The 18,022-nt window shown below is 46.4% G+C and overlaps 1 protein-coding gene and 1 long non-coding RNA gene across 2 annotated transcripts; one reads left to right on the plus strand and one right to left on the minus strand.

Moving 5' to 3' along the window:
• Positions 1-824: 824 nt before the first annotated feature.
• Positions 825-8,847, minus strand: LOC148005384 (uncharacterized). Its single transcript, XR_015623211.1, has 3 exons — positions 7,724-8,847; positions 3,919-4,050; positions 825-3,452 (listed from the first exon to the last, which is right to left on the minus strand). It is a non-coding gene; the product is annotated as an uncharacterized LOC148005384 (long non-coding RNA).
• Positions 8,848-9,875: 1,028 nt separating this feature from the next.
• On the plus strand, positions 9,876-17,876 carry Acot1 (acyl-CoA thioesterase 1). Its single transcript, NM_031315.3, has 3 exons — positions 9,876-10,345; positions 14,284-14,486; positions 16,965-17,876. Exons 1-3 carry the CDS (start codon positions 9,889-9,891, stop codon positions 17,562-17,564), a joined length of 1,260 nt encoding a protein of 419 aa, NP_112605.2. The 5' UTR covers positions 9,876-9,888; the 3' UTR covers positions 17,565-17,876.
• The last annotated feature ends 146 nt before the right edge of the window (positions 17,877-18,022 follow it).

Below are 18,022 nucleotides of genomic sequence, written 5' to 3' on the forward strand. Positions count from 1 at the left end.
ATAACTCTGGATGTACGTGGACTTGTGGAAGAGGTCCCAGCACACAACTGCCTCTAATTCCAGTTCCAAGGGATCTGATACCCTCTTCTAGTTTTGCACACAAATACACAAACCTACACGTGGACACACAGATACAGATACGATAAAAAAAAAAAAAAAACAAAACAACACAGAATAGCTGCATGGATTACAACAGAAGACAAAAAAAAAAAATGCTCTCTACTAAACTTATTTGTGAAGAAATACTGTAGCGATTTGAAGAAGTGTCTCACACAGGCTCATGTTTTTAAACACTTGGTTCCCAGTTGGTGGCACTGCCTGGAGAGGTTATGGAGCCTTGAGGAGGTGGAGCCTTGCTGGAAGAATTCCATCATAGGGGGCAGGGCTTGGAGGCTTTACAGCATGCCCTATTTCCTGCTCACTTACTCACTCTGCTGATAAAGAAGCAATCTTGAAGCTTCCTGCTCTTGCCTTTCCTACCCTTAATGATATCTAGCCCTGTGGAACCGAGAGCCAAAATAAACATTTCTTTAAATTGCTTTTTATCACTCAACTGTCTTGGACCCGCCAACCACCTAATATAACAACACAGAGACCATTATTATTTTTTACAGCTCAGGCCTTAGCTTAGGCTATTTCCCAATTAGCCCAATTGTATAAGTTAATGAACCCGATTATTCTGATCTAAGTTCTGCCACACGCTCATGAGTTACCTCTCCTTCAGTCCTGGTATCTGTTTCTTGCTGTGTCTGGCTGGTGAATCTTCCACCTCTCTCTCCCAGAGTTCCTATCTCTGCCCGAAAGTTTCACCTACCTTTCTTGGTCTGCAATAGGTCATACGTTCTTTATTAAATCAATCAGAAAATGATGGAGAAGATGTTCACAAAACACAGGGACGGATGAAGCTTCATAAAAATAATAATACAAAGACAACCTTCACACAGTGCACGAGGAGATCATCTTGACCGCTTTCGGTAAGGATATCTTATCAGGTCACAAGAAGAGTGGCTCATACAGATACACATTAAAGAGAAATCGAAAGGCTCTAGACTCAGAGTGAAAGATTGGGAGGTGCTATTCCAAGCAAAATGAATCTGAAAGCAAGCAGGAATTGCCAAACGTATACCCATTAAAATACACTTTAAGATAAAGCAGTTAAGGACCGACAGCGTAGATCATATGCACCAAAGGAACTGTTATATGAGGATAAAACAATTAAAATATTTATTCTTTCACAGTTTCATATATAAATTTCTTATATTTCTTCTCACGATTCTCCTTTCTCCTCTTCCCTCGCCCCAAATCCTTTTTTTCTAAGTAATACCTCCTCCCACTTTCATGCCTTTTTGTATGCATAGCCTACAGCGCTTACTCTGGGTTGTACCCATGAGCGTGGGTTGGGGGTGATCTACCTGATCTAAGGAAACTTACCAGTGGCTATACTGTGGAGGAATATGATTTTCTCTCAACCATCAGTCATAGCTGCTTATAGTTTCTCGTGGAGAAGTGGAGTGTGAGGGCTAGTCCCATGTCAACTTGACACAAGCTTAAGTCATCTGAGAGGAAGGAACCACTGAAGTGGAAATTTCTAGATTCTTTGGATACTCGGTTGTGTCCTGTGGTATTTTTCTGGAAACTGTCTTATGAGAGGATGTTTTGCTGAGAACAGACATGTGTTTGTTTTCTGGAAGGTGCCTAGAAAAGGGGCATGTGATGTTTTACAAGAGCGGGTGATTGAAAGAACATGTGATGTTTGCAAAGGGTATAATAAATATAACCCAACAGACAGTGGACAACACTGTGTGGCAGTGGTTGCCTTGCCACTCTTTGCTGGTCTCCACTGGGCTTTGCTGACCCTGGTCTTCACTGATGACACTGTGGTATTGGTTGACCTTGCCTTTTTAGCTGATCATCACTTGTCCTGACTTTATAGAGAGAAATGCACCAAAGAACTTCCGGTGATGTTCTGCCAGCTTCTTGCTGCTTCTGTAGACTCGGGCCAATTGGTAGAGGCTCGTGGTTTCTTCTGCATCAAACTTCCATTGCTGATTCCTGAATGGTGTTTGCAGATGGATCGAGCTACTGCTGCTGATTCCAGTGAACTGAACTACTGATATCCTGACAATGCAGACTGGAATCGCCCTGAAGAACTATTTCTAAACAGGTCCACGTTCTCCTTTGCCTTATTAACCTTTCCTTTTCACTATCTCCTGTGGGTGGTGAGGTTAAAGGGAGGTTATAGCTTTTAAGAACCCATATTAAAGTAGATTTTGAAAAACATAAGCCAACACACCACAATTAAGAAAATACCGCCATAAGATCTGAATGTAGGCAAACTTGTAGGGAGGTTTCTTAAGTAGTGAAGGATGTGGGAGGGCCCATCCCATTGTGAGTGGTTCTATGCATGGGTTGGGCGTACTGAGTTCTAAAAGGAAACAGGCTGAGCAAACCATGAGGAGCAAGCCAGTAAGCAGCACACCTCCATGGCTTCTACGTCAGCTCCTGCCTCCAGGTTCCTGCCCTGTGTTTGAGTTCCTGTCCTGGTTTCTATCAATGGTGAACAAACAAACCCTTTCCCCTGCAACTTGTTTTGGTCATGGTGTTTGATCACAGCAATGGTAACCCTGACTAAGACATGAGGGTTTATGAGCTCCCAGTACAGGGTGGAAGATTGACAGGTCCAGTCTTCTGTAGATCTGTGTTACCACGACTGTGAATTCAAGAGGGCAGCAGCCACGACATCCAGAAGACAGCATTTCACAGCACGCCTTTCCAACTCCGGGTCTTACCTTCCTCTGCCCCCTCTTCCATGATATTCCTTGAGCCTTGAAGGGGATTTATATAAATGCCTAGTTTAGGGCAGAGCATTCATTTCTTCTCAGCACTTTGACCAGTTATGAATCTTTGAATTAACTGCCAGACACTACAAACTTCTCTGTCCAAGACTGAGAGGAGCACTAATCTACAGATCTAAACAAAAATATTCAGAAGGCAGACTGACATGTCTACATGTCCATATAGCAAAACAACAATGGTAGGCTCTCCCCCAGGGCTTACAACCTCCCCAGCCATGGATGTTTGACTGAGTTAATAGTCCCAGGCCTGAATTTCTTCCTGTTGGGGCAAGTCCATGATACAACTACAAAGCAGATAGTTACTCTCAGAATAGTGCTGGCTCTCTTGTATCAGTGGTCCTGTCTTGCCTGACAGGTTGATGATGTGGTGTGCAGGGTTCTCGGTTGTGTGACACCTCTGGTGACGTTTCTCCCACTGTAGTCCGTATAGAACAACACTGTGATTGTCTGCTAGCCAGCACTGAAGAAAGTTCTAGCTCAGTTCCTGTGTCCTGCAACCAGAGTCTGTGACGTCTTCAGCAATATCGTCTATTATCTAGTTCTGGTGGAGAACCAAGGCAACAGCCTGTGTTGTTTGAGACTCTGTGCCTTCTGTGGCTAACAAGTCAAGAGAGAGAGAGAGAGAGGGGGGGGGGGGGGAGGGAGGGGTGGTGGGGGGGAGAGAGAGAGAGAGAGAGAGAGAGAGAGAGAGAGAGAGAGAGAGAACTTCAAAACAGGGCATCCAGGCTTTGATCTTTCTCTAGCTGTGACCCCACTTCTTCCCTCAGAAGGACTTTTCTCCCCTTGAGAAACTATTGGTGTTAGTAGCACCAGGAGGAGGAGGAGGTGGAAGAAAAGAGGAGAGGAAGGAAAAAAGCAAGTCAGAAACTAATATCCACAGTAAACACAGATACAAAAACCCTCAACAAAATACTTGCAAATAGGGGTTGGGGATTTAGCTCAGTGGTAGAGCACTTGCCTAGGAAGCGCAAGGCCCTGGGTTCGGTCCCCAGCTCCGAAAAAAAGAACAAACAAAACAAAACAAAACAAAACAAAAAACCTTGCAAATAAAATTCAATTGCACCTTCAAAAGATCATGCATCTGTGGGAGAGTGGTGGCAATGCCTTTAGTCTCAGCACTTGGGAGGCACTGTCAAGAAGATCTCTGAGTTTGAGGGCAGCAGAAAGAATTCCAGGCTAAACAGACAAACCTTTTCTGGAAAACAAAAGACAAAACCCAATGAAACAAATAAAAAAACATGTATCACTATCAGTTGGATTCCATTCCCGGGATGGATGAGTGGTCAAATACATGCAAATTATTAGATATAAGGCCGCACAAAGACAATAAGGGTGAAGATTACACAATCATTTTTCTAGATGTAGAAAACATTTGATAAAATTCAAAATCTTTTTTCACATGAAAGTCCTTTAAAGATAAGGTACAGAATTGTGCCTGACGTGGCAAAGTCTATTCATGACAAATTAATAGGCTGCATCACAGTGAATGAGGGATCAGTGAGAGAATTTCCTCTAAAGTGAGAGGAAGAGAATGGTGTCCCCTCTTCCTGTTCTTATTCAATGAAACACTTAGAATTTCAGCCGGAGCAGTTGGCCAAAAGGAAGAACAGGGCTCAAACATGAAAGTTAGAGTCACGTCTTCCTTAGGTGTAGACCTAATTCTGTGCTTAGAACGTCCTAAGGACTCTACTGAGAGACTCTCAAACCAAGAAATAAATTCAGCGGAACAGTAAAATATAAAAACAAAGTGCAAAAATAAGTACAGGGGTGTGTTTTGTTTGTTTGTTTTGTTTTTTAAGAAAGGTCTCAGACAAGTAGTCCAGGCTAGACCCAAACCCTTAATCTTCCTGCTTCTTCTCCTTGGTATTGTGGCTACAGCTGTGCTCAGTCTTGCCTGTCAATCAGTAGGAGGTCAATACTGAGCCCCCCGGGAGAAAAATTAGGAAACGATTCTCTTCTTAAAGGTGTGAGAATAATGCAGGCATAAAGCTAAGCAGGAAGAGGAAAGACGTCTACAATAGACCTTGTAAAACGCACTGAAGACAGGAGTGAAGAACGCAGGAAGATAGAGAAGCCTGTGTGTTCACGGGTTAGGAGAATTAGGATTGTGCCAATAGTCTAGTCTAGAGAGTGAGGTACAGATCCAACGCCATCTCCATCAGGATGACAGTGACACTGTTCATACTGTGGGGTTCAGAGTGGAAGCCAAGAAAACTCACTTCAGATATGGGGAATCTTAAAATGAAAGCTTTGTTTTCGGAGTTCTCCTGGAGGCGGCCAATTCAGGATCTGAACTGCGTCCCCAAAGGGAGATTGTACAACATTTTTAAAGGATGGGAACAGCATGTGAGGGGGAGCTGTGAGGAGCTGCAGTGTTGTCCGATTGTATTTTGACATTGTGGGTTAAGCAAGGGAGTACCAGCTCAAGACTGGGCCTTAACCAGGGCATCTGGCTTCAAGGTCCTTAAATCTTCTCCTAGACTTTAGTCAGCAGCTCAGAGTGACAAGGAGGACACAGGAGTGGGTCAGCTGTGTGTAGTTAATTAGGGAATAACAGGCAATTGGTTAAATAGCTTTATAATTTACGTACCTTGGTTTAGACCAAGGTAACAACAATTTCTATATTCTTTACTGGTTAGCAGACAATTTAAAAAAACATTTGGAGGGCTGGAGAGATGGCTCAGCAGTTAAGAGCACTGACTCCTCTTCCAGAGGTTCTGAGTTCAATTTCCAGTGACCACATGGTGGCTCACAACCATCTGTAATGGGATCTGATGCCCTCTTCTGGTGTGTCTCAAGACAGCTATAGTGCACTCACATAAAGTAATTTTTTTTTAAGTCAACTTTAAAAAAGAAACATTTGGATCAGTGGGGTAGGTGTTCATTCCTAGTCCTGGGAACATGAAATTGACCCTGCCAGCAAGATAGAGAAATTGTCCCTGAGATGTCTGGATTCAGACAACGCTTTACAACAGAAGCTGTTCAGCTATAAAGAAGTCCCACGTTCCTTTGGAGCCTGGGACTTTCTTTTCTTTTCTTTTCTTTTTTTTTTTTTTCGGGGCTGGGGACCGAACCCAGGGCCTTGCGCTTGCTGGGCAAGTGCTCTACCACTGAGCTAAATCCCCAACCCCGAGTCTGGGACTTTGAATTTAGCTTCTCCCTGTGATTAAGTAGAGTCTGAAAATGAAATGGTAGTATTTAGAATAAGTTTCTTTTGCTTGTTCCTAACAACACAACTAGGAAAAAAAAATCCTTAAAAGCACAAAAGGTTCCAAATAACCAAACCAATCATAAACTAAGAGAAATCTTGGCAGCAACACAATACAGTATTATATGACATGTCACGAGGGGCTAAAGAGTTGGCTCTGGCTTGATAAACACCAGATGCTCTTCCAGAGGATCTGGGTTCGATTCCCAGCACCCAGGGAGCAGCTCGTAACCATCTGTACCTCCAGTTATGGGTGTCTTCTTCTTCTGGACTCCTTGGGCACCATGCATGCATGTGGTGTATAGACACACATGCAGGCCAAACACCCACAAACGTGAAAAGACAGCCAGCCAGCCAAACAAACAAAAATCATCCAAACACACAAAATAAATTTAAATAGACCTACTATGGAGTCACGGTAACAAAATAGCATGGTACCGTAAGACAAACAGACACACAGGCCAAGGGAGCAGGACCTAATGCAGATGCCTGTCCAAAGTCAGATTCCTATGGCTTCAACCTAGCGCCTTCAGTTGCCTCTGGAGCGCCCATTCTGGTCTCTGTATTTTACAATAGCAGGTTGTCTCACTTGGCAGTCAGTGATTCACCCTAAAGTTTGGCTTTAAGAAATTTCAACTCTCTCAAGGTATGGTGGCACACCCTTGTAATCTCAGTACATGAGGAGGTGGGGCTTGGGGGATCTAGAGTCCAAGGGTGTGTTTGCATACCTGACTTGGCAGCCCCAGCTACATGAGAGAGACAGAGATGGAGAGATAAGAAAGATAGATATTAATTTCAAGTCTCCTCACATTTATCATAATCTGGCCAAGGAGAGATAAACAAGTGTCTTAAACCCAGATCAGTGTAGGGATGGGGTGACCTGATGGGGTCACAGTACAGAGAGAAACCCAGGCGTAGGCCTTCGAGGTTTAGGAGAAAACACAAACTCAAAATGCCAAAGCTTTTACTGAGGTTCACAGAATATATACCCCAAGCCCACCGAGTGGAAGGGCTGGGGATTTAGCTCAGTGGTAGAGCGCTTACCTAGGAAGCGCAAGGCCCTGGGTTCGGTCCCCAGCTCCGAAAAAAAGAACCAAAAAAAAAAAAAAAAAGAGAGAATTTTACATTCTCAGCAGGAAAACAGAAACTGAAGCCCAGAGCTGACACCAAAAGATATTAGCGCCCAGGTGTTAAAACCCCCCCACCCCCCCACACCCCCCCAAGGTCAAACAGAAAGGCCAGGATGTTCCTTTGTTAGGAACAAACAAACAAACAAAAAAGCAAGGTTCAGCAGGGGGCAAGGGGGGGGGAGGACAGCCCGCAGGAGGGCCCCAGATGCCACAATTTTTATAGTTCAACATTTCATATTGAACACAGAACTGAAAGCCTGTGTCATTAATCAGGGATATAAATTCAGGGTACTTTAGGGGAAAAACCTGTCGGGTCAGTGAATGTAGTGAATGTCCTTAATTTGGGATAGCCAGAGAAATTACTAGATCAGGCAAAGAATTTTATCTTTCCATGAAATCCTTGCCCTAAAGGGGACAGCGCTTCAGTTTAATCCTGGAGATATGCCATATATCTGGGTACTGAGCACAGCCTCCTTCTAGTCAGTGACATTGACTAGTGTAGACACTGGGATGTCTATAGTTTTACTGACCTCTCATGGGCACGAAGAATCTCTAGTGGCAGCTGACTTCCTTATGGACGCTGTACTCTTGACAAGGGCCCGAGAAGCAACAACATGTTTCAGCTTTGAGGAGCAGGGGCTCCCTCGAAGGGTGGACTTGCTTTCTATAGCCAGTCTCAGGCCGTCACCCTGGGTTCTTTTCCTTCATGCACTAGAGAGTCATATGTACGTGTCTTCACACCATCTGGGGCATCATGGGACGGAAAGAGAATCTGCTTTTCTGCATTCTGCCCGCACATTTCCCTTTCTGTGTTGGGGGTTGGGGAGCCAGGAACGGGTTTTTCTTGTTTGTTTATTTTTGCAAGCCGAGTGGTCCCAGAATGAGATGAGAGGCTACTGTTACCTAGAAACGGTTATTTCAAATGCCCAGCAGCAGTTGCTTCATTCGCAGGAATGGGGAGAAAGGTCACTAAAACCTGAACCTGGGGTCCTGTGTGATAACTTCTTTTTCACTTTGCAAATATTTATTGAACTTCTGTTTGTCAGATACTGACATACCTTTGCTTCTCCCAACTCGGGTTTTAGAGCTGCAGAGCTGGGTTCAGCCAAGGAGAGGCACTGACTGGCAAGATACCACCACCAAAGGAGAGTGGAGCAGTCAGTCTACCTACATAGGCATTCCAGCCGAGGTCACTTGTCTCTGGTTCAGAAAGCTGCAGTTCCTGTCTGGCAGCCCTCTTCCCTTTAGGTCACAGGCCACAGTTCTGCAACAAATACAGTTGGTGTTTCTTTTTGTTTATAAGCTTTCCTCGCCTCTGTAAAAGAAAAACAAATACAGAACAAACAAACAAAAAGGACATAGTCCCTTTGCGAAGGGATTCCTGTTGTCCAGTTTGCACCGACCACTTCTGGTTAGAACTCAGACCCTGGTGGTAGAAACCCAAACTGACTAGGAGAGCAGTTAGATGTGTGAGCAGGAAGGGGGTAGGGGATGGGGTGGGAGGTGGGCGGGGTGGGGGGCTTGGAAGAGGATCTGACACTCCTCCCCCCAAGTGAAGCCCAGGATATCAGTGGAGCATAGGTTTTTGTTTTTGCTTTCTTTTTTTTTTTTTTAAGATTTAAAAAAAAAGTCTTCCTTTAATCAAGGCTTGTAACATGCAAGAGATTGGTCAGATAAAATGGAAATTTTCCAATACATTGACACATAAGCCCTGAGGCATCATAAATACAATACCCAATGGTAAAAACCACAACAGCAAATTCACACCATCCCCGTAACAGCCATGATCTAGTTTCACATGCTTCTAACAGATGGCAAAAATGGCCTGCGGGATACCGAGCACGCTGGGGCTTTGAGGTCACACTCGTCTGACAGGACTGCGGCACTGGTGGCTCAACTCCAGAGGCAAAGCAGGTACACGCACTTTCAAGCAGTGTATCCTTTTAGCAAAGTAAGAAAGTGGTGAGAAAGCAACACGGTTGGTCACGCTGTCAGAAAGATAGTGGGGAGTGAGGACAACTGTGTAAAGCTCAAGGCCGAAAGGCAGTTCCCTGGCTTCATTTCTTTGGCTTCTTGGCGGTCGGAACAGTGAGATGTGAGGGTCTGGTTCATGGATCATGTAGTGACCATCCCTGACTCTGCTGAGATTTCTCCATCCAGGCTCAGACATCAAATGGGTTTTAGGGACCAGCTTGACTATGATTTAATATCCCCAGGAGGTCTTTCAGATAAGGGAAACGCATCCAGAAAATTGTTTTTGTAAAAGTCTTCAAGATTCCAGAAGCACAATCAAACCGCAACCAGCTCTCTAAATCCCATAAACACTAAGCGTTCCTGGAAAGCGAGATAGAGACCAAGAACTCTAGGGAAATTCTTGGACAAAGACTGAGGTTAAGAGGGAACCAGATCAAGCATGTTTCTTGGAAACCACATGAATTTCAGGGAGGAACTGTAGCTTCTACTCTTCTCAGCTTTGGCTGTCATTGTGCTTCGACTTAGATACACTTTGTCCGGCTGAATCTTTGTTCTTAGCAAACATTCTTCCTTTCAATTGGGAAACCACGATTTGCACAAAGAAGTCTCACAACTCTTAGGATGTGTCTGTCGGAGGCCAACCAATGGGACTGCAGCGAGTGGTCCCGCCTCGCGACTACTACTCCAGGAGCACGAGTCCACCCTCCTAGTCCAGCTCGAGATGGAGGCGACTCTGAGCCTGGAGCCCGCCGGCCGCAGCTGCTGGGATGAGCCGCTGAGCATCACCGTGCGCGGCCTGGTCCCCGAGCAGCCCGTCACGCTGCGCGCGGCCCTGCGCGACGAGAAGGGCGCGCTCTTCCGAGCCCGCGCGCTCTACCGCGCCGATGCCCACGGAGAGCTGGACCTGGCGCGCGCGCCCGCTCTGGGGGGCAGCTTCACGGGGCTCGAGCCCATGGGGCTGCTCTGGGCCATGGAGCCCGAACGGCCTTTCTGGCGCTTGGTCAAGCGCGACGTGCAGACGCCCTTCGTGGTGGAGCTGGAGGTGCTGGACGGACACGAGCCCGACGGCGGGCGGCTGCTGGCGCGGGCGGTGCACGAGCGTCACTTCATGGCTCCCGGGGTGCGGCGGGTGCCCGTGCGCGAGGGCAGGGTGCGCGCCACGCTCTTCCTGCCCCCAGGTGAGCAGCCTCCTACAGTCCCTTTGCTCAAAGTTCCCCTGTGATTTTAAGAAAAGGGTAGCTCAATGATCTAGGACACAGTGGGAAGGAGACAGGACTGGACTGGAAGGGGCCTGCTATGGTGATGCTGTTTCCCTCCCTGAAGCTGGTCTTTCATTTCCACTGCTAAGTTACAAGACGAATCCCACTGGTAAGTTACTTCCTTAAGTTTTAAGGAAAGGGACAAGACCCTTGTAACAATAAAATGAAAACTAGAGGTTATAAACCCGGTGTGGTGCCGCACACCTTTGATCCCAGCACTGGGGGAGGCAGTCAGGCGGATCTCTGAGTTCTAGGCCACAGAATAGCTACAGAGTGAATTCTGGGACAAACAGGACTACACCAAGAAACCCCTTGTCCAAATCTTTAAATATTCTTTTAGATGTTAATCTGTTTTGAGCTGTGCAGAAGGTTGGGACACCAAAGCAAAAGGCGTCTTGACTTTGGAGCTCCAAGCCAGTTTGGTTAACACAACAAAACCCCTTTTCAAAATGAGACTTTTTTGCTTCTTCAATCTTTTTTTCCATTCCTGCACTACTTTAAGATTTACGAAGACTAGCAGTTAAAGGAACAGTGAGGCCCTTTTCTGTAGACCAGCAATAGGAGATTGCTGTTTCGACTCGTTAGTAACCAAAGACAAATGCAAAAGCATCCTGCAAAAAACAACAACAACAACAAAACAAAACAAAACTACAGGATATGTTGTGCAGCTTTCAAGAGTGACAAAACTTTCAAAGCCCGCCATTTCCAGCTAATGTCAATTGCTTGGAGGAAATGTTGCTCAGTACACAGCTAGAGAGAGAGGAAGCTTTCCTTCAGTTATTCTGGGAAGCGATTAGTTTTTAGCTAGGTAGATGAATATGTAATTCTGCCCTTTTGTGACATGTCTGCCCCCAGACATGCTTGAAAATAGTGCAAACACTCCCAGTATTGGAGCCGATGAATAATAGAATCGCATCTCTAGAAGTCAGAGTAATTGACCCACAGCTGCCTGGGTCTTGTGCTCAATCCAACTGAAATCACAGGGAGGCAGGCTCTGCAGTCACTGGCCATTCCCCTAGCGTTCAATACTGGTGAGCCGCAGCAGTGGACAGGAGCAGAAATTGGTGGCATCCTCTGGTGTCACAGTCCTGTAGGTGTTGGGTATCAGGTCCCTTCACTTCTGGGCAATGTACCTCATCAGAACTGACAGCTGTCTGGAGTCAGCACTGGGAGGGTCAAGCTTTAATTCTTCTTTAGCCTGGGCTCACTGCTGTCTCTTGTCATCTCCTTATTCCCACTCTTCTTCTTCCCCGGGTTACTCTTAAACTGTTGTTCAGTTGCTTCTTCATCCAGCTGCCTGAACTCTTTCACAGCACAGTGCCTGTTGCTGTGGCAACCTGGGAAGACTGCCCTTTGCCAGGACTATGCTCTGAGGAGGCATTGCAGGCTGAGACACGTGCCAGCCGCTTGGAAGCTGAGCTATCCATTCAGGAACTGGGTGCCAGGTGCTGGGCACACACCACCACACAGGACTGCTGGGACTGCTGAGGCGAGAGCAGCAGCCTTCCTTAGCCTTCAGGACTTGGTCTGCTAAGTGCTCAGCGCTCACAGCCACTGCTCTGCCTTTTCTGCTTCTCGGCTCCCTGTTGTTTTTGCTACCAGCTTAGCCTACACTGAAAGCAGGCAAGAAAAGAGGATCAAGAGAAGCCTTGGCCTAATGTTGCTGTACTGGGGTGGGGAAGCACTAACAAGAGTGTCTCCCAAGGACTTGCTGAACAGCCTGCTTACATGGTTTATTTAATCAGTTATAGCCTAGCCTCTTCGCACCAATCACAAGCACTGAGATTTGTGTTTTAGACCAAACACAGATTTACCTCGAGGTACAACAACCAGATTAGCAGGGGAAGTGTCTCCTCCCTCCCACCACACACACACACACACACACACACACACACACACACACACACTCACACACATATTCTCACACACACACTCACACTCTTACACAGACTCGCACACACACACACTCACACACTCTCACACCCACACAAACACACACTCACACACATACTCTCACACTCACACACACTCATGCTCACATATATTCTTACACACACTCACACACATATTCTCACACACACACTCACACTCTTACACAGACTCGCACAAACACACACTCTCACACCCACACAAACACACACTCACACACACTGCAGTGGAATGGTTGTAAGAAAAGGTCTGGTACAAGTTGTTTCAGAGGGCCCTGACCACAGCTACACCTTCAGGAGCAGTGACACCTGGCTAGTCTCTGTGTGGTCATCACGGAGTGTTCAAGACGGTGCTGGTGCTGGGTAGACTACCTGTTAGACCATTATTCCTTTTGTTCCTGGTGGCCGAGATTTAAAAAAATAAAGCTCAATGGGTGTTGATTAGGGAATCAGATTCCCCTATCCCTGATATTGTTGATCATTTATGGGAAAATGGACACCAGGAGAACACCAAGTTTATATTCCTCAATATAAGGAACTTATTAATAGTAACATCAATTTTAACAGATTTAAACAGTGCTTATCACATGGCCATGCCCACAGCATGTGTGTAAGTGTGTGGAGGGGGAGGGCGGATCCCCCCCATCTGTAAGATGAGGTAGGCAAGCTAAAATATCTATTTATGCACACGTTCAGAGGTCAGAGTACAGTTTGCTTGAGTTCTCTCCTTCCACTATGTGGGTCCTGCAGATTGAACTCAGGGCATCAGGCTTGACAGAAAGCGCCTTGGTAGTTATAAACAAACAATGTGAAGAGTACATGTAAGAGGCGATGCTGCCAAGGGACATCAGCACATAAAACTCACAATGGTGCAGAACAGGCCACAGTGGGGCTTTTTAGCGCCTATGGAGTGCTTGCTGAGAGCCTAAGTCAGGGAATAGAATCAACAGACGGTATATTGTGCAAAGGGCTTTATTAGATTAGCTATGGGCTGTGTACTCCAATAAAGGCCGTTTGCACTTGAGAGGCCGATAGCATAGTCATTGCTCCTCAAGCCCACTGCATGCCCCCGCCATCCCAGTGTGACCATGAAAGCCTGTAGAATTCCTTGAGAGCCATGCTGGAAGGCCTCAAGATGGCAGCAAACAGAGTAGATGCACTTAGCAGCAAACGAAGAGCAGGCAAACCAGGCTTTTCCCTCAGACTGCTTGGTATGCGGGTAGGAGGTGCTGCCCACCTTGGAGGGAGGGTCTTTTCTCCTCATTTAATCCATTCTGGAAATGCCCAGGGACGTGTCTTATTGATTCTCGATCCAATCAGTTTGAACTCATGATTAACCATAACGTGGGGTTACCGTTTAGTTTGGACATGTGAACGATAACCTCCCTTATACAAATGGGGGAAACATTAGGACACAAAAGCATGCAGCCTTTTGAGTCTCTGTGTGTCCACTTGGCAGAGTGCATTTGAGATTCATGAGGTCTTCTACCCATCAGGCCTCTGTGTTTCTTCATAATGCACCGTCCTATGGATGCAACACAGCATGGTGTGACAGTTCTGGTTGCTGCACATCCTCGGTGACAGTTGGCATTGTTCGGTTTGGGAGACAGAAAAGGGCAGTGTTTTTATTGTTGTTATTATAAAGGTTGTTTGTCTGTGTGTGTGTGTTCCGGTCGCACATGCTAGGCACGTATTTTTTTCCCTAACGTCTAAATGTCCCTTTAATGTCTTTGTAAACACTTATGGAGCTGTCAGGCTTTAGGTATGGAAGGGGATGCAGATTTAGCCCAGGCTATCCCCCAGATGCTTGAAGGAGCTCTTCCACCATGTTTTACAGTCTGTTTAAACCTTGTCATACTCACATAAACAAGAAAGCCTTTGATGACACTGTTGAGTTCTTAGTAATATTTAGTTTTACTTTTCCCCCAGAACCTGGGCCCTTTCCTGGAATCATAGACCTTTTTGGAGTTGGAGGCGGCCTTCTGGAGTACCGGGCGAGTCTGCTGGCTGGGAAGGGTTTTGCCGTCATGGCTCTGGCTTATTACAACTACGACGACCTCCCCAAGACCATGGAAACCATGCGCATTGAGTACTTTGAAGAAGCCGTGAACTACCTGCGTGGCCACCCTGAGGTTAGATCCCCTCAAGTTTCATTGGCCCCCCCCCTATCTAAGCCTCACATGTGTGCTCCATTTCACAGAACAAGCAAACTGACAACAGCCTCTCTCGCTCTAATTCCCAAAGAGCCCAAGCCGATTTGAGATCCCTGGGTTTGATACAAATAGATGGAAAGAAGGAGGTAGGGCCATGGACAGCCAGTGTTCTTTCAAATGATATGCTCAGCAGCTCTCTGCCGTCTGTGTCCCCGTGTCCCCGTGTCCCTATGGGAAGCACAGGGTGAAGTGGGAAAGAGGGACTTTTGAGGGTCAACAGCAGGAGACCAGGCTGCTCTGAGCTTTCTAGGTTCAGCATGGCACAGGCTGGGCAGGCAACCCTTGTTTATTTTATAATTTTATAATCAGGAGTTGATGTATCTGGAAGCATCAGTGCTCTTAGAGAAGTGGAGTCCATGTGGGATGCATCTAGAGAGAAGTCTGAAGTGTGAGGTTTGTTTTGGCCAGTTTCCCACTCACGACTTTGACACGTCTGTCTTCTCCTTTGATAAGTAGATAGCCTAGTTTCCTTTTTGTTGCTATGATTAAAGATTAAAAACACACCCAACAAAACCAACCTATGGGGAAAGGGCTTGCTTCAGCTCATAGTTCCAGCTCACACTCCAGCGAAGCCAGGAAGTCACAGAGGCAGAGTATGAATCACGTCACATTCGTGGTCAGGTTCGAAGAGCTGAGAATTCAAGTATGCTAATACTGAGCTCTCCGGTTTATACAGCCTAAGGCTTGGCTCAAGAAACAGTGCCACCTACATTCGTGCTGTAGATCCCCACCTCAATTAGTGAAATTAAAAAATTCCCTGAAAGGCAATTTTTAGATTGACTCAGGGTAGGTTCCTCACTGAAACTCCGTTCCCAGGTCAGTCTACCTGGTGTTAGAACCAAAGCTTTCATAGAAGGGTAATTAAAACATCATTTGATCATGGAGTCATTTGTACTCTACTGAGGATCGACTTTTAAAAGTGATCAGGGGTACTGTTGCTGAAGGGGACGGGGAGGGAGACTATGAGGGAGGAGGAAGAGAAAGAAAGATTTATGATTGATTGGCTTCTATGAGAGGTCAGCCAAAAGGCCTTTTGCTTATAGCCCTGAGGACACTGGGACTCAGGACAGAAGCAGTCCTTGAGTACGATGCCAACCCAAACTGCCCAGAAGATGCCAAGCAGGGAATGGACAAAAGAGAAGTACAACACTGTCTTAGTCAGGGTCACTATGGCTGGGATGAAACACACAACAAAAAGCCAAGCTGGGGAGGAAAGTGTCTATTCAGCTGACACTTCCACATTGCTGTTCATCACTGAAAGAAGACAGGACAGGAACTCACACACAGCAGGAACCTGGAGGCAGGAGCGGAGGCAGAGGCCATGGAGGGGTGCTGCTTACTATCTTTCTCCTCATAGCTTGCTCGACCTGCTTTCTTTTCTTTTCTTTTCTTTTTTTTTTTTCTTTTTTTTCGGAGCTGGGGACCGAACCCAGGGCCTTGTGCTTGCTAGGCAAGCGCTCTACCACTGAGCTAAATCCCCAACCCCTCTCAACCTGCTTTCTTATAGGACACAGGACCACCATCCAAGGATGGCACCACCCACCATGGGCTGGGCCCTCCCCCATTGATCACTAATTAAGAAAAGGTCTTATAGCTGGATCTCATGGAGGGATTTTTCTCAGTTGAAGCTCCTTCCTTTCTAATGACTCAAGCTTGTATCAATTTGACACACAATCAGCCACTGTAGCATCTTCCCACAGGTTTTGTAGGGACCCAGGGCAGAGAACAAAGTCTTAGCTTGCACAGCTGAGGACCCAGAGCTGTGAGAAAATAGAAGAGCCCAGAGCAGGGAGGACCTGAGGAGGATCAGCAGAGAGAAGTTTACAGGAGAGGAGGCTGGAAGTAGGTGTGGGACACCATCCCTGGAGAAAATTAGTGGACAGCATCCCAGACACAACCAGAGGGCGGCTGCTGAGAGCTTGAGCGGCTGTGGGAAAAGGTGGACTGGGGAGGGAGAAGATGAGGCATTCCTGCTGGAGCTTCTGTTTTCTCACTGCAGTATGGAGAGCTGAGGGGGAGGGGCACGCATGGGGGGACCCAAGAGGCTGAGGAGGTAGGAGAGGATGTGTGTGTGGGGTCCTTTGGAGAAGTGGAAAACAAAACACGAGTGATGTGTGGCAGGATGGAAGGGCCACGGTGTGCTCCTGACTAAGGAGAGATCCAGGCACTGAAATGTTTGTTTTCCTTAGTTTCTTGGGTCCATTGTCTCAGTAGTCCAGTGGCCACAGGGAGGAATGCTAATTTCTTTTTGGAGTAGCTTCTTTCCACCAAGGTGGTTTTGAAAATAGAGAGAATGCAGATGTTGGCTCCTGTCCATTTGGCTTTCTGGCTGGGCCTACTCACTGTTCAATACTGTTCCTGGACTAAACCTCCATTTTTCATTTGCTTCATTCTCAGGTAAAAGGACCAGGAATTGGGCTGCTTGGGATTTCCAAAGGGGGTGAACTTGGCCTTGCTATGGCCTCCTTCCTGAAGGGCATCACGGCTGCTGTTGTCATCAATGGCTCCGTGGCTGCTGTTGGGAACACCATATGCTACAAGGATGAGACTATACCCCCTGTGACTATCCTGAGAAACCAGGTCAAAATGACCAAGGATGGCCTCAAGGATGTTGTAGATGCTTTGCAAAGCCCTCTGGTAGAACAGAAGAGCTTCATCCCTGTGGAAAGGTCTGACACGACCTTCCTGTTCCTCGTTGGTCAGGATGACCACAACTGGAAGAGCGAGTTCTATGCCAATGAGATCTCCAAACGCTTGCAGGCCCACGGGAAAGAGAAGCCCCAGATCATCTGCTACCCAGAAGCAGGGCACTATATCGAGCCTCCTTACTTCCCACTGTGCAGCGCTGGCATGCACCTCCTGGTGGGTGCTAACATCACCTTTGGAGGGGAGCCTAAGCCTCACTCTGTGGCCCAGTTGGATGCATGGCAGCAACTCCAGACTTTCTTCCACAAACAGTTGGGTGGTAAGAGTCATGGGGTGTCCCCTAAAATATAACCTGTTATGTGATGGTTTTGGCAGGAAAAGTACAAATACTTTGTAGGAATATCAGTTCAGATTACTTCATCTGAACATATAACCGCTTTTGGTTTACATTTTTAAAAATTAATTTTAGTATCAAAATAGTGCTGATTCAAAGGCTGGAAATATAGTTCAGTTGTAGAGTCCTTGACTGACTCATGCAAGTTCCTGGGTTCAATCTCCGTGCTGTAAGGGAAAAGAGCACATTTTATGGAAACTGTAGCTATTCAAGAAATAGTGCCTAGAATTTAAAGGAACCATGAGTAAACACTCTTATGTAACTTAAAATTGTGTCCTTCAATTCTTGTGCCAGTGTTCCCACTCTCATCTTCCTTCCAGAAATGGTTTTGGTGTGATTTGGGGATCCCCTTTCAGATGCCTAATATACAATAGGCTGCAGCAAAACTAAGATCTGTCTGTTTTCCTCCCTTCCT

Source organism: Rattus norvegicus, chromosome 6, assembly GCF_021556685.1.
Source record: "Rattus norvegicus strain SHRSP/BbbUtx chromosome 6, alternate assembly SHRSP_T2T, whole genome shotgun sequence".
NCBI classification, from domain to species: Eukaryota; Metazoa; Chordata; class Mammalia; order Rodentia; family Muridae; genus Rattus; species Rattus norvegicus.

Coding starts and splice junctions, on each gene's coding strand:
- Acot1 (NM_031315.3), top strand. CDS start 9,889: ATGGAGGCGACTCTGAGCCTGGAGCCCGCCGGCCGCAGCTGCTGGGAT. Junction 10,346..14,283: donor CACGCTCTTCCTGCCCCCAG/GTGAGCAGCCTC, acceptor CTTTTCCCCCAG/AACCTGGGCCCTTTCCTGGA. Junction 14,487..16,964: donor ACCTGCGTGGCCACCCTGAG/GTTAGATCCCCT, acceptor CTTCATTCTCAG/GTAAAAGGACCAGGAATTGG.